Source organism: Acipenser ruthenus, chromosome 16 (genome assembly GCF_902713425.1).
Source record: "Acipenser ruthenus chromosome 16, fAciRut3.2 maternal haplotype, whole genome shotgun sequence".
NCBI lineage: Eukaryota > Metazoa > Chordata > Actinopteri > Acipenseriformes > Acipenseridae > Acipenser > Acipenser ruthenus.
In genome coordinates this window covers 10,250,986-10,266,565 of record NC_081204.1, presented here as the reverse complement: position 1 = coordinate 10,266,565, position 15,580 = coordinate 10,250,986, and the positions used below count along the sequence as shown (strand labels likewise).

The following is a 15,580-nucleotide window of genomic DNA, read 5'->3' as shown; positions in this document are numbered from 1 at the left end:
AACATATAGGGTATATAGAGATATATATTAAAATAATAATAATAATAAAAACCCTGTTGACCCTAATCTACAAAATCACGCAATTCAATTTCAATTTCTAACTCAATGAGTGTTCCTGCTGATTCCTTTATCGCAGCTGCTTTCTTTCGGCCAGTGTAGCCCCTCCACCCTGATTGAATTGTGATAGCTGCCTTTTGGGCTTGCTGGTACCTCCTCTGGGCTAGCCAGGTTTTTACTGTTGTTTGAATGAGGACTGCAGCCTTGGTTTCATAGATGTATTGTGTCAGGGCTTTCTTCCTCTTCCTCTCTCTGTGAAGCCACCTGACCCGGCGCCACCATCTCTGGAGTAACACCACAAGAAATGTGAGATGCACAAGCGACCTTCTCATCAGCTGCCCGCGCCACCAAGCTTGGATGAGAGTTGCCGACTTAGACTCTGTGTTTAACCTTTTCTCAAAACCAATAGAAATAAGAAAAGAAAAGAAGCAACAGGCAAATGCAATAAACAACAAATGCAAAGTTCACCCATGCACCTATAACCTTACGTTGCTTTGCATCCAGTAAACTGGACAATCAGTTAAGTGGTCAAGATGCACAGTATTTTATTTCAGAACTGTTTGTAAAAAAAAAAAAAAAAAAAATGCTTCAATACTTTACATGCTAATCATCTTATCTGATACTTAATTTTTTGTTTTTACTTTATTCATGTGTGGACAGAATAGCTGAAAAATATTAACTTGTTTAATTTTGCTGACACCGTGGGATCCTTCAAGAAGCTGCTTGATGAGATTCTGGGATCAATAAGCTACTAACAACCAAACGAGCAAGATGGGCTGACTGGCCTCCTCTCGTTTGTAAACATTCTTATGTTCAATAGAGAACTACACATATTAATTTACTGGTAGCAATTTTGTAGAGAAATCTTAAAAATTTAGTCGTATTTCATATTTTACTGTAAATACATTACTAATACCTTAGAAGGATAGAAATATAGGAACAACTTACATCTAAATGGGATTTGATGACACCCAAAGTATTTGGAAGTCTTCAATTGTGTTAGTTAACCTGAAAAGCTGACCTGTGGCAGATGTCTTCCTGCAGTTCAAAACCAATGTAGCAGTGGCTTTGAACATCTTAAAATATAACTGCACCTTAGCTGAATCACATCATTGTGCCATGATAGTGTAATCTTGATGATGTCACAATTCCAGCTGGGTGACCTGCCTGGGATGTCCTGGAGAGCTCAAAATGACTGGATCTCACCTTTGCCATTGAGAGCGATATATTGTGACTGGGCAGAAGCCCTGCACATGTAATCAGTGTACTGTTGTTTGGATTGTAAATAAAGTGAATATATTTTTAATTTAAGTTTGGCAGGGATGGTTAAAATCTCATCCCTGCCAAATCCAGGTGCAGAATGAGGCCAGGGTGTCCTCGGCTCACCGCGCACCAGCGACCCCTGTAGTCTGGCCGGGTGCCTGAGAGCTTGCCTGTAAGCTGCCCAGCTGCATTGTCCTCCGACGCTGTAGCTCTGAGGTGGCTGCATGGTGAGTCTGTAGTGTAAAAAGAAGCGGTCGGCTGTTGGCACACGCTTCGGAGGACAGCGTGTGTTCGTTGCTCCCGAGTCAGCTCAAGTGTGGTAGCAGTGAGCTGAGCCTTAAAACAATTGGACATTTCAAATTGGGAAAAAAACAGGGTCAATTTAATTGCCGACTACTACATTTATATATATATATATATATATATATATATATATATATATAAAAAAATGTATGGATCTGTAAGTGAGGTGATAGTGAGGCTAAACAGGAGTTGTTTAAAAGTGATGGGATGTCTGTTTGACATTATGCAATAGGTCTGAAATGTGCTGATTATAAGTGGGAGTGTGACCCTGCATAAGAGGAGCAGTTTTAGCCAGTCCCACAGAACTGGCTTGATTGCTTCCCTGGGCTTAATTGGGGGGCCAGGCGGGTTACCCTAACTCTGTGTGCCAGAGGGAAAGAGGGTTTCCAGGAGGGTTTGTGGAAACTTCAAAGGGAATATTTCCATGTTTGTGTGCGCTTGGCAAAGGGGTGTGAAGGTTAAGAAAACCACAGGCTCAAGGGGTCTCGGATGTCAAGAACGAGAGGCGAAACCTGTTATGAAATGAGCTGAGTGCAAGTCTCATAATTATTGCCTGCAGAGCTGAACTCTGCATTTATTTCCCATGCACTCACAGGTTATATTTCACAGGTGAAAAACTTGGAATGTTTTCATTGGAAAACTGTTAGACGAACTGAAAAACAAATTGGATATAAGCCCCTTATTAAACAAATACAGTATTCACATAGCTTTAGGTCAGGAGTAGTTTAAAGTATGTGTTGATAAATATATTTATTCATGGTTGTTATAAAGTAACCCAACAACAGCTTAAAACAGTTATTAAACTGTATTAAATTCATCAAAGCAGACAAACAAGCAAGTAACTCCTTCAATCTGCTCTTTCTGGCAATTAATGCATTTTCCACCCTACCTAAATAATGATTGACAATGACATGCACTTCATTCACAATCACGTTTTCAAACATGATCATACATTATTAAGGTTGTGTGAATGGGACATACAGTGGTTTGTTTTCTGCTAGTTTTATCCATTACGATTGTGTTATTCCTCTCTAAGAAATGTGATTTCCCAGTGCACTTGCTTCAAAACCAAGTCTGTTTACTACTCAAGAGGTCTTCACGGGTCCAAATTAATCAACCCGACCAGTCCACGAACCGACAATTATTTACCCGACCTGACCCGACCCAATGTAAAATTCTTGTTAGACCCTTATCCGACCCGGCCCGAAAAAACAGTGAAATGCTTTTCCTTTACCCTGCTTAGTATATGCACTGACTAGATACAGTATTAAAGTGTAAACCTGAAAATCTGAACTACAGACAGTGTTTATTCCATCATGAACCTACACAGAGGACTATAAAATTCAATCTATAATATGTTTGTGTGAAAGATGTAAAAATAAATACATTATCTGAAAATCAAATAAACTGAAGTACGATCTCATAAATGCGTGATTTTATTACAAACTTAACACAAGAGCAAATGGAATTGAGATGTAAAATTTGTGTTTTGCAAAACGTATCCTTCTTTGTCCACAATAACAGCAAATGATTCCCGTACCTAAGACTTGCATTTTTCTGTGAGCTTTTGTTCATGGAATTCATTTTTCTTAAGTTTTTCTTTCACATCCTTCATAAACAAATCCCTTACTTTGACTTTTAAGAATGATCAAAAAGAAACACCTTCGATGCGGGTCACGTGTCTGCTGCTGCGCTCTGCATGCCTTGTCATGTGCTACTGGGGGAAGCCAATCCACGCAACAGGAATTATAAACAATGATTTTTAGTACCAAAGAGAGCCTCTTTAATAGTGTATTACTGAGTAAACAGAATAGGACCCGACCCGATCCGAGTGTTGCGTGACAATTTTGCTCCAGAAAACCTGTGAAGACCTCTATTGTGCACTTATCATTGGCATATTTATTACATTGAAAGATATATATATAGTAGACCCTGATATTGATGTGATACAGTCATCTGAAATTTCTTTGTGTCAGATGTCTTGTGTCACGCAGTACAGATTTAGATGGAATGTCACATTAAGAGGAACTATATTGTTTACACATTATCTGTAACAGTATTCAGTGGTCTCGCAGATGTCATGTTAAATTCGGATATAACCTTCAATAGGGGTCCAAAAACATGCGTTTATGGAATATGTTTTTGTAACAATTGCCCATCCATAGTTTGTGTAAGTACTTCGGAGACAAATCCTTCATTAACCAAACTATTCCTATGACCTTCCCCACTGAAGCCATCTTGAACTTGTGCTAAGTTATGCCCATACCAAGTTTAATCACATTTGGATGAGCTAAATATATATGTGTGACATAGAGGGGATACTACACTTGCACTACATGTATAATATGTAGCAGGCTTAGAAACTATGACACATTTTGATATTTAAAGTGCATTTCAATCTGTTTCTAAAGGGAACATTAAAACAACTGCAGGTAATCCAACACTTTTGGTTAGTAGAAGTATCTATCAATTACTCAGAATTATAAAGGTTTGTGGGTGGCCCAAGACAGTACTAGACTTCACCCAGACAATTTGCTCAGGCCATATTTAAAATACTGTCACTGAATGCTCACCTCTGACCTTATTCACCCTGAGGGTATCAGGGTTGTCTTCCAATTGGACAATGAGTCTCTCTGAGGGTGGGGGCTAAACCAATCGGAGGAAAGCAACTCGATAACATTAAGTGTTCCATTAACAGAATTAAAGCCTAGACAAACAGTGCAGTGATTGTTACTGGTAAATGTTCTCTTTTGTCTATTTTTAAACATGGATTTAGTTTGATGAAGGAGCCAGTGACCGCATTACAGGCTGAATGTATCTGTTTTGTGGTTATGTGAGAGTTCCCATCTGTTTTTGAGAAAATAATGTCAAGCAATTGTTGATATAACCCATACACAAGCAATTACAGTACCCATTTTATATATTGTTTTATAATCCTCTTGTGCGGGTGAACCCCCCCCAGCATTGGGGTTATACAAGGAACAATTACTGAAAATGCAGAAATGTAACTTGCTGTTTATTTGATGGTAAATATCTGTAAATGCACCTACTAAATACAGCTAGATCCTGCAAATTTATGGAAATGTACATATAAAAAAAATATATGGTTACACTGAAATTGTATCTACAGTATATCATCCAAAGAAAGCCCATGGATACAGTAGTACCATGCTTCTATAGCTTGTTAAACATGAATCGAACCAAGTGGTGCCATCCCTCTTGCTTGTTCCACTATTTCATAACATCATATAAAATAATTCGATTGTATCAGTCAACAAATCTTCATTGATGTTTCACCCCTCCTCTGACTGCTTTGAAAAGGGCTTACTGTGCACCTTCGCATGAGGGACAAGTAATGTTTACCAGCCTATATACAGTTGAATGAAATGACACCCTCACAATGCAGTGACTTCATTGATACTGTGGTCTGTTATCAGATGGCCCTTATACAAGTTTACCATGGTATTTTTGCACTTTTACCAAGGTTTTTCCATGGTAATACCATGTATTAACCATAATTTACCCCGGTGTACCATGTTTATTCATATGCTTTACCATGCCTCACTGTTCTTTACATTGCTTTCCTATGCTTTACCGTGGTTTCACTTTGCTTTATTACGCTTTGCTGTGCTTTTACTATGGTAAACTTTTATAAGGGGGTTCATTGGAGTAGTTGCTTGTCTGACCCTTTCCTCTGGCACTTGCAATTGTGTCCTTGTTTCATTTTTTAGTCTTACAGGGTGAATACATTGTCCTGTCTTGTTTTATGGGAATTCCTTATAACACTGCCATTATCCAAGTTATGATAGAGATGACAATTAAAGAATTGAAGTTCATCATGTTTGCTGCATAAGCCACTGCACATTTTTGCATCCAAATTGTGTTAGATATACCAATTGAACAACTCTTCTTTGCAGCAAAGAATAGCTTTCTTTCTTTCTGTCTTGTCTTTCTCTTTGTCTGTCTGTCCTTCGTTCTTTCTCGTCTTATATGGGTTCCATTCAACATTATTAAATCCTCTCTGACAGATAATGTACTTTCCAGATTCATTCAAGCATGGATGAGTGCCAGTGCTTTTGTTTTATTCTCTCCTTGGGGTCTTCATGATCTGCACTATTAAGATCTATCAGCTGTACTTAACTACCGTTCTAGACAAAACACTAGACACGAACAGTATCACTGTTTAATACCTGAAATCACTAAATGAAATCTATCATTTCCAAAAGTGGCCAAGGCAGCTTAATGCACTGAAGCATCTTTCAAATACAAATGGTGGTTTTGTTGGAGTCATTAGCCCTTGTGCCCTTTGCGCTATTCAAAGGGATTTTCTTGTCGTCACCTGAAGCGCTTACACTCAGAAAGAGACATTTTAATATGTGCAGCTTTAACCTGCGGACCTGATATTTAATCTTTATATATATGTTTAGATATGTTATTGAAATGACCAGGGGCCTTGTTCAATCTGAAATTCAGAACTGGGTGTAGGGCTAGAGTTTTGTGGGGTGGTTCAGACAACATTGGACAATTTATCATTTTAAAATTGTGTTCTTTAGAATTGATTGTAAGTACAACACATATTTTTTGTGTTTGCTTTACTCATTGTAAGGACAATTTGGGTATTTTGTGTTAATCATGTTAATTATTAATACTGTAACATTTAAAACACATGTATGTCAGTGCCATATTTGTACAACTACAGTATATATCATTGTTCCATATAAATACACTTGAAAACAGGGGCTTTTCACTTATTGGCAACTTTTGGTTTATGACAACTTTTTGCTGGGAACTGAGAGGTTGTTTTTAAGCTGCATCTACTTGTATGTAACATTCCATGTTATCCACTTAACCGATTTTTCAGAACTTGCAGAGGCATGGCAAGCACTTGGACTTGGTATTACTGTTACTGTTCTGGCTGATAAATAGGGGTGTGCTGGAACCCCTATGGAAGGATGAAGTGCTTGCTATTTGAAAATGCAGTTAAAAGGGTATTTTGTATCCAGGAACGCTGGAATGTAAACCTCTGTCATCACGCTTTCATTGGGAGGGCTGTAGAGAAGATACTTCATCATCACTATTGCGGGTTGCCCACTTCTCTCATCTATTTATCTTCATTTGCAAATCTTAGCAAAGCTAAGAGCAGCGATGACAGCCTCACAGTTTTGAGAAGCTTATGGTTTAGAGCTTTTCACATTGCTTGCGAAGGAATAGTATTTCCAGGATCAATCTTCATTAAAACTGTTGAGTTTGCCTATTTAGAACTGATGATGCAGCTCTTATTAAATAAAAATGAAATACGTTGGTACTGTTTTCAACTGTGTGATATCACCAGCTGACAATAACAATTTAAAAAAAAAAAATGATACTGATTTAGTACAGAGCCTTTTGTTGTTATGCTCTGATCCATTGTTAAGCAGACTGTCCGAGACTGTTTCAGTTTGAGGTGACTTTTGTCTTCTGAGACATTACTTTCAAATTCACTGGATGAAATAATACACTTTATGTTTTAATAGCAATCTAATTATGCTTGGATATCCCCCACAATGACTTTGTTCTAAAAATGTAAAACACAATGGATTTTATGACTACGGCACCAATGTTCCTAGTTACCGCAGTACAGGCACAAAAAACAATCCACTGAATGGAAGTCCAAAAACCTCTTGAGAATGAAAATGACATGGACTTCGTTCAACTGCCAGAAGACATCTCCTGAGACTCGTAGAGGAACAATATGCTAAATGAAACTGACATGGGGTTAATTTCCCTGATTTTTTTTCTGCCTTGTTTAGCTGCAGTTCCCCAGGGGAGTTTCTCCAAGGTTTAACACAGCTGGGCCTGGACACACTTATTCCTAAAGTGGCCAGTCTGCTGCTTTTGAAATATTTGCATCAAACTGAGCACATTCATTTTGCAGCCTTCACTCGTCCCATTTGGTTGCCTTTTATTGATTTGATAGTTTGCTTGAAATAGTCAAAGTTCCCTCTTTGGTCAAGTCAATTGGCCATTTAAAATGCCTTTTTATTTATATTTATGATTTTCTTTTAAATGGGGAATGACTTGATTTGTATTAGATTTGTTACAATGTATTATGTAGCTCTTTGATAAATATCTCCTTCAATGACCCCTGTTGGTGATATTTCTTTATTTTGGTTGTGCATCGCCAGCAATAGTGTGTAACACAGAGTCAGAGAAAATGTTTAAAGCCTTGTGATCTGTATAGAGTTGTGAACAATAGTACAAGTATTATTACTAATAATAATACAGTCAAACTCACTTAATGTCACCCTCTGCTTATTATCATCACATTGAAATATCCCAGCCACAATATAATGGGAGTCGATGTGTTCAAGCTCCTGATAATATCACAAACTCCAGTTAGTATCAATTACATGTATCAGTCATGCAGCTGATTTTCACCCCCACTTAATATCACTTTAGATTAGGGTTACATCTAAGTAAGTTGCTGTACACTATTGAAATGTTCTGACTTGTAATAAAAAGTAGCATATTGTAGCATACAGTATAGAGCTCTGTAATGTGTATGTTTACAGTTTTTATATTGCAATATGTTATAAGCCTACATGTAGTGTACAGTAGCTTCTGATGTTATTAATTAACACATTGTAATAAATGCAAAACCTGCCTGGTACTATATTTAGAGTTACACAGCAAAACAGCTTTCTATTTTAGTATGAAGAGATTTGGCCAGGTTATTAGTTAACTCTTGTATTAACAAGAATAATAATTAATCTTTAATTGAAAGTTACTCCTGCTTTTCATTTCTCAGATCTGCAGACATCCAACAGTTCCACTGTCATCATAGGTTCCATAAACAGCTCCAGCTACCAGGCTCTCCTCTTGGATGAGGACCGGGGGTGGCTTTTGGCTGGAGCTAAAAACCACATCTTCCTATTCCGCTCAGACAACCTGAATGAAAGTCCAGACAAGGTCAGTGCTGGGGTAACAGAGAGGAGACCAGATACAGAATCTGTAACAGCTGGAAGGGAGAACATACAATACTGTAACATGAACTTAAATAAAATATAAAATATAAATAAAACTTTTTTAAAATAAGGTCTAGTCAAGGCTTCTAGGTTTGGGGTAGTCTGGCTGGTCAGTCAGGATTTTCCCTAATAGTCAGTTTGCTGTTGGAGCACGTGAAGGTGTGTAAATACACTGTTACAGTTACTCAGGTCAAATAACTGTAGGTTCAACTGAACTGTATCAAATGCCATCTCTGGTTTTGAAACTCTAATAAACCCCCTCATGTTTTTCTTTTTGTCTCGTAGATTTATTGGCCAGCTGCAAAAGATCACGTTGAACACTGCAAACTGGCAGGGAAGAATGCAGAGGTAAGAAATGAACAGATGTTACCGTTAATAATAACGTTAGGATTACGAACACGGCTAAATCTCCTTTTCTGACTCATAACATGATGGAATCAAACAGACTAGGAGAGAAGACACAGTTTCTAGAAAATGGGGGACTTTAAGTCTCCTTGGATCTTTGTAAGATTACTTGTACATGTCCAACACTAAAGATCTGAATAGCAGGTGGTGCTTACATTGTATTCCATGTGTTTTCATAGACAGAATGTGCCAATTTCATTCGGCTCCTCCAGCACTTTAACAAGACCCATGTGTACGCATGTGGAACAGGGGCCTTTCACCCAGTCTGTACCTACATCGACCTAGGCCACAGCTCAGAGGTAAGAAAGACCATTCCTCTCATCACTCTAATGGTGTATGGAAAATGGACCGGTTTTTGTTCTCACAAGACATCTGAAGTTGCATTACCGGCTGCAGTGTGGCTGCCATGGCTGTACCCACAGTATGAATTAATGAGTTAAGGTTTGGTAAGAGCTTTTTATAAAACATATTCAATAATTATGTTTCTGGTAGTCATAATGCAGCTAAAGTTGTAACCATGCCAGGCAATAACCTGAATTGACTATCTTGTTGTTAGTAGTAGCTTTATACACAGGTTTGACTCTTGTTTATACACACACACAAATATATGGTGTTCCATATTTTGAAGCTGTAACAGCTGTTATATCTTAGAGGAAATGTCTCTTTCAGGTGCTGATTTTCTTCATAGTTTTGGTTGCTAGACACCCATATATGGTTGCCAGACACCCACATTCCAAAGCACATTGTGACAAATGCTTTTGTCTTTCCCAGGAGCCTACTTTTCTCCTCATCCCTCACTTAGTGGAGTCAGGCCGGGGGAAATGTCCGTACAGTCCCCTGGAGCCATTCACTGCAGTGCTCACTGGTAAGTGATTAAGGGACCATCCACATAATCATAAATTATTGCAAGAGTTTTAAAGTGACAGGCTTTCCATTTTAGGGAACATGCAGATATTAAAATTTGCTAAAGTGTGAATTTTCTAATATGATAATTATGGTGCCTGCTGCTGTACTTGCACTCAGATGAGAAGCTCTATGCTGGAACGTCAGTGGACTTCATGGGTACAAATGCAGCCCTGTTCCGTACCGCCATCCAGGGAAGCAGCCAACACTACATTCGGACCGAAGCTAATCAAGACCACTGGCTCAATGGTGAGGAGGGAATTGGGTGGTTGCAGCCCATCTGGGAGGGGTCAAAACCAGCTTCGGCCAGACATATAATCAGTCCTTGGTGGTCTGTGGTCAAAAGCATTTTGTGTAAAGACATCAGCTTGAATATTTGTCACTGATCTTTGGTCCTGTCTTCAAAATATGTGAACTGATGGGAGCTCTTGATAGTGAATGGGTGGGTATCTCTTGTATGAAAACTGCAGTACTGCAACCTATCTGCTTGTTTCTCTTTCTTTCATTAAGACCCCAAGTTCATTGGTTCCTACTCTATCCCTGACACACACAGCCCTGATGATGATAAGGTGTACTTCTTCTTCAAGGAGACAGCCGTGGAGTCCAACCAGTGGGACAAGCGTATCTACACCAGAGTGGCCCGAGTCTGCAAGGTAATACTATTAGCATCATATTTTAATGCATCTTTGCAGTGTCGCTATGCAAATAATTTGCTTCTTCAAAATGTTAGATTTGAACTGCATATTATATTTTAATGTGGTTCACATTTTTTGCATGTTTGAAGTGTATTCTGTGTAACTGTACTGTATACAGCGACACTAAATGTAACGATTCATTCTTTAAATATGTTTTTAAGGGGATAATTATACTTCACAATTCCTGTATATCCATATATGTACAGAGTTAATCTTGCTCTGGGGTTGCAAGATAGTAAACATAAAGCAAAATGATACAAAATTATTTTTATTAAACTGGTATTTCTTAACATTGCTAGTGGTTTCTCACTTAACATATTACAAATTGCATAACAGCCACCTGACCATTAACTTGTTTCTAGAAAAAAATACATCACTTTTCTTTGAATGTCATTCCAATTGTAGCTGGTATTTTGGTGGAACGGTGTATTGTCCTGTGTTAAAAATGCAGTTCAATAGCTAAAAAACAGTTTCAGTATAACAAATACGCGATTTGAAAAAAAAAAAAAAAGCTACTCCTTTTTTTTGTTTGTTTGCATTTTGCTTTCTAAAACAGCTCACATATGTCATTCTTACTGATGTGAGTAATAACAGGAGTCTGTAACGCACACACACTGACATGCTGTAGCGGCGGGCAGGTTTCAAGGGGGAGGATCTGTCCCCACAGCTAAAACACATTTTTGGGAAATGTAAACAAAGTGCACTAAAGCCAAACTGTGCGAGAATGTAGTGAACAGACTCTGAACTGTGTGTGCTGTTGTACTGTATGCCTGACATTCTCATGTATCCTGCCCTCATTCGTGACTTATTGTGCTTGGAATCCCCTGGTATCCCTTGGTACACTATACTGCTGTACGAACACATTTTATTAATTATTTCTGTACAGTATCCCCGCCCCCCCCCCCCCACACTTTATGTTCTGTTTCCTATATCCTGGCATTGCTCACAGATTACAGCTGCCCTGAGGTATTGCGCCTAAGCATCCCCATGCGGCTCACCCGGTTTGTCTCGTTTTCAGAATGATGCTGGTGGAAAGCGGAGCCTGATTAACAGATGGACCACGTTTCTGAAAGCCCGGCTGGTGTGCTCAGTCCCAGGACCTGAAGACAGGGACACGTACTTTGATGAACTTGGTAGGTGTGCTGGAATGATTCAGGGATCTAAGGCTCTAATCAGTCTCTCAAACGATGAAAGAAAGTTGAATTAGTCCACATCTCAGCTCTGTAAACGCTGTATTAAAAGATTATTATTGCAATGCAATGTGAATTCATACAGTAGGAACTGCCAATGTGTTTCCAGGTTAGGATATAATATATACTTACACATGATGGTGGTAGTTGGGATCAAACCAGGGTTTGTGTTAGTACTGAAAAAAAGTAATTGCAATCTATTGAAAATATAGTATAATATACAGTATGATATCTTGCACTGTGCTAGGTTATAGAAATATCTGTTAGCAAGCAAGCTGCACTTTCTTGGTCACTAAAATTGTCCCCACGCCTTCCCTGTCTTTAACTAAAGCTGCTTCCCCTGTTGACTGACATGCTTTCAGCCAGTAACATGCTTTCACCCTGAAGACACTGCTGAGGTGAAATGACCTAGCAAGTGTAACAGAAACAGATTTCCTTAGAGTAAGGACAGTAATGTGTTTCTTTCAAAACTGCACATTTTAGATCTAGTTAACGAATGGAAATGCATGACAGGTATGATTTACGCAATAATAAATGCTAGCTGCGACCACTTTCATTTGTTTTTATTAATTTTTATTAATTAAAGCTTTTAGTGCATTTCTTTTAAATTAAAATGGTACATACAAAATACCATTAAGCCAAATACACATTAAAATGCATCTGCCATTCATCAGTAGAGCATTAAGCGTACTGAAGACTATAAATGAATCCCAGTTCTACTTCACCCTTTCACCAAAGCACTTATGAGTGAAAGCAGAGTTCTCTGACAGTGTAAAAAGGGCAGCTTTTGGCTTGCGTTTGATCCAGGCCACCTGGGTTTGTGGCTCAAGCCCCGTTAATTACATTTTGGGAACATATCCTTATATCCTTAGCCCCAGGTGCTCTAGATAATAGCAGTTATGATATTTTGAGACTCACTTTATTTGTATTTTCCAGAGGACATCTTCCTGCTTGAGACAAGAGATGAACAAAACCCCCTTGTGTTTGGTGTGTTCTCTGCCTCCAGGTCAGTGAGACACAGGCCATTGACATGGCATGTGACATTGGGCTTTATAACCTAAAACTTCAGTGTGTTAAAACTCTGAAATAAAATGCCATCTCTACGTAATAATGTTCATAATGTGTATTTTAAGTTGTGGCCAAATTGTGTAACCATTGTGGTATAAAGGAAATAAACCACTGGTAGGACTCCTGTTAGTAATACATTTTGTAAATGTTTGATAAAAGCTTTATGAAGTTCCTCCTCTCTCTCCCTAGCGCTGTGTTCAAAGGCTCAGCTGTCTGTGTTTACTCCATGGCCTCCATCCGCGCTGCTTTCAATGGGCCTTTCGCACACAAGGAGGGGCTGGACTACCGCTGGGTAGAGTATAAAGGAAGGATCCCATACCCGAGACCGGGCACCGTGAGTGTAACATACAGGGGGGTTAGGGGTTGGAAATGCTTGGGTTGTATTTGAAGTAGTTGTGAGTTCCAGTTATTGAGTTGCTCTTTCAGTTAATACATTGCTGTTGTGAAACACTATATGAAGCAAGTGAAAAGTCATAGCGTCACACTACTTTGTGGAATAGAGAGGGTTAGGGTTAGTGTTAGGGTTAGGGTATCCATCATGGTTTGTCAAAAACACCATGGCAAAAGCATGCTAAATTTTTATACAGGAAAAGCTCTCTGCCCTTGCTTCTGTAATTCAGCCACATAATTTTTCCCCCTCCTGATTCTAGTGTCCAAGCGAGACCTACGACCCCTTGCACAAGTCAACGCAGGACTTTCCAGACGATGTCATTAGCTTCATGCGAGGGCATCAGCTCATGTGGGAGGTGGTCCACCCTCTCAACAGGAAGCCGGTCTTCGTGAGAACTGGCGCCCCTTACCTGCTCAAGAAGGTAGTGGTGGACAGAGTGGAGGCAGACGATGGACAGTATAACGTCCTGTATCTGGCAACTGGTGGGTCTTGACAATTTAGTGTTTTAAATATTATCTTAGGTGTAGACTTAATATATCTAACATGTTGTAATTGTACTTTTTGTTGTAATGTTTCTCTTTGTCTTACCTCAGAAGGTGGACTATAAATAGGAGCTGACTGTCTATTAGCTGTGATAGTAATGCTGTTTTTCCCCCCAGATGAAGGCAAAGTGCTGAAGGTGATCTCCATCCCCAAAGAGAGCTGGCAGTCAGAGGCGATAGTGCTGGAGGAGCTCAGCGTTTTTCAGGTAACTGCCATCGCTGAGGGAGACTGGGGGTAAATTCCTTGGGTTTTTTTTTTTTAAACCACCATTTTACTGCAGCGATAGTGCTGTTAAGCAACTTGATCTTTTTGTTTCTGTTTTTACTAGAAACCGACCCCTATCCTTAACATGAAGCTTTCTACAAAACGGGTAGGTAACTGCTGAAGACTGTTTGCTGTGGTATTTTTGGAGAAGGAAAAGCAAACTGGTAATGTTACATAACTATCAAGGAACATACTGTAAGGGCTCACAGCTTGAGTTGGCTAAGATGGTTGAAAGGCAACTTAGGTATACTTGGAGCTTCTTCCAAAATAACAGATTTGTCTATATAGGGGCTTCTACTATTGTAACCATTTGAGGAGGGGTCACACTCTTAAAAATAATGGCAGTGGAAACTGAAGTAAACTTATTTGTGAATGTCACCACCTGGTGGCTAAATGCTAGCACTGGAAAATTTGGAAATAAACATTTATAGAGATCGCTGATGCATTTGTCTTAGTTTGGACTTCTATCCTCACCTTTTATTCACAATCCCCTGATTCACTGGTTTACAGCACCAACAAAAGATTGCTTTTTGTTATATCTGAGATAAAAGTCCAACAGATGGCTCTTGAGCCATATATGTGTCATTCAGCCCCACAATACGGACATTCGGTAGTTTTTTTGTAGAAGCAATTTAGGGTGAAACACAAATGTTGTGTAAGAGCTTTTAAACTGTCATTGATATGGCTGTTTCAGACAAAAACTTTGGACAGCTCTGGCCTCGGAGTATCCAGTATAAAAAAGGGTTAACAGGCTGTTCAAATCCAGCGCTGGCATTGGATGCCCTCAGGCAGGTTTCTCTGTGTTGGTTTCAGAGTGACTCTGACCCTTTTCTCTGCAGCAACAGCTGTATGTGAGCAGCGTCTCCGGTGTGGCCCAGGTGTCTCTGCACCGCTGTGATCTCTATGGGAAAGCTTGTGCAGATTGCTGCCTGGCCAGAGACCCCTACTGTGCCTGGGATGGCAGCTCCTGCAGCAGGTACTTCCCAACCAACAAGAGGTGAGCACGTTCTCAACCAAATGCAGAGAAGAGGTTCTCATGTTAGGGTTGTAGGGTTTTATCCCATCAAATTAGGGTTAAACCCAAATATAACAGGGTTTAAGTGCAGTTAAGTTAATCAAGAAGGATTTATATAATTCAAGAATTTGTCATACATTGCTTGTTTGTTTGTTTGTTTGTTTGTTTGTTTGTTTGTTTGTTTGTTATTGATACAGACGTGCCCGGAGACAAGATGTTAAGCATGGTGACCCCAAGAGCCAGTGTCATGACATTGGAGATGGTAATTCTCACTTTATGTTTCTATAACATTTTAATATTTCTCCATTACTGCACAAGCACAGCAGAGGGACGATTCTGGGTTAATTAACACATTATTTTTTAAAAAAGTGACATGTATATTTAAATAACATGCATTATCTATATAGCCATGCATAGCTATATATACTGTAGATAGATATAGGGTAATTATAATTAATCATTTTAAAGCAAGTATGATG

The 15,580-nt window shown here is 39.1% G+C and overlaps 1 protein-coding gene across 1 annotated transcript in view; it reads left to right on the top strand.

Annotated features, from left to right (window-relative positions):
* LOC117412507 (semaphorin-3D-like) overlaps nt 1–15,580 on the top strand; it is a 48,458-nt gene that overhangs the window by 30,292 nt on the left and 2,586 nt on the right. Inside the window, exons 4-17 of the mRNA XM_034020964.3 lie at nt 8,411–8,571; nt 8,913–8,975; nt 9,212–9,331; nt 9,804–9,897; nt 10,056–10,184; nt 10,446–10,588; nt 11,649–11,763; nt 12,757–12,826; nt 13,078–13,222; nt 13,539–13,761; nt 13,939–14,027; nt 14,151–14,192; nt 14,926–15,083; nt 15,299–15,363. Of these exons, the coding sequence (XP_033876855.2) occupies nt 8,411–8,571; nt 8,913–8,975; nt 9,212–9,331; nt 9,804–9,897; nt 10,056–10,184; nt 10,446–10,588; nt 11,649–11,763; nt 12,757–12,826; nt 13,078–13,222; nt 13,539–13,761; nt 13,939–14,027; nt 14,151–14,192; nt 14,926–15,083; nt 15,299–15,363 (1,617 nt within the window). The remainder of the gene's footprint in view (nt 1–8,410; nt 8,572–8,912; nt 8,976–9,211; nt 9,332–9,803; nt 9,898–10,055; nt 10,185–10,445; nt 10,589–11,648; nt 11,764–12,756; nt 12,827–13,077; nt 13,223–13,538; nt 13,762–13,938; nt 14,028–14,150; nt 14,193–14,925; nt 15,084–15,298; nt 15,364–15,580) is intronic.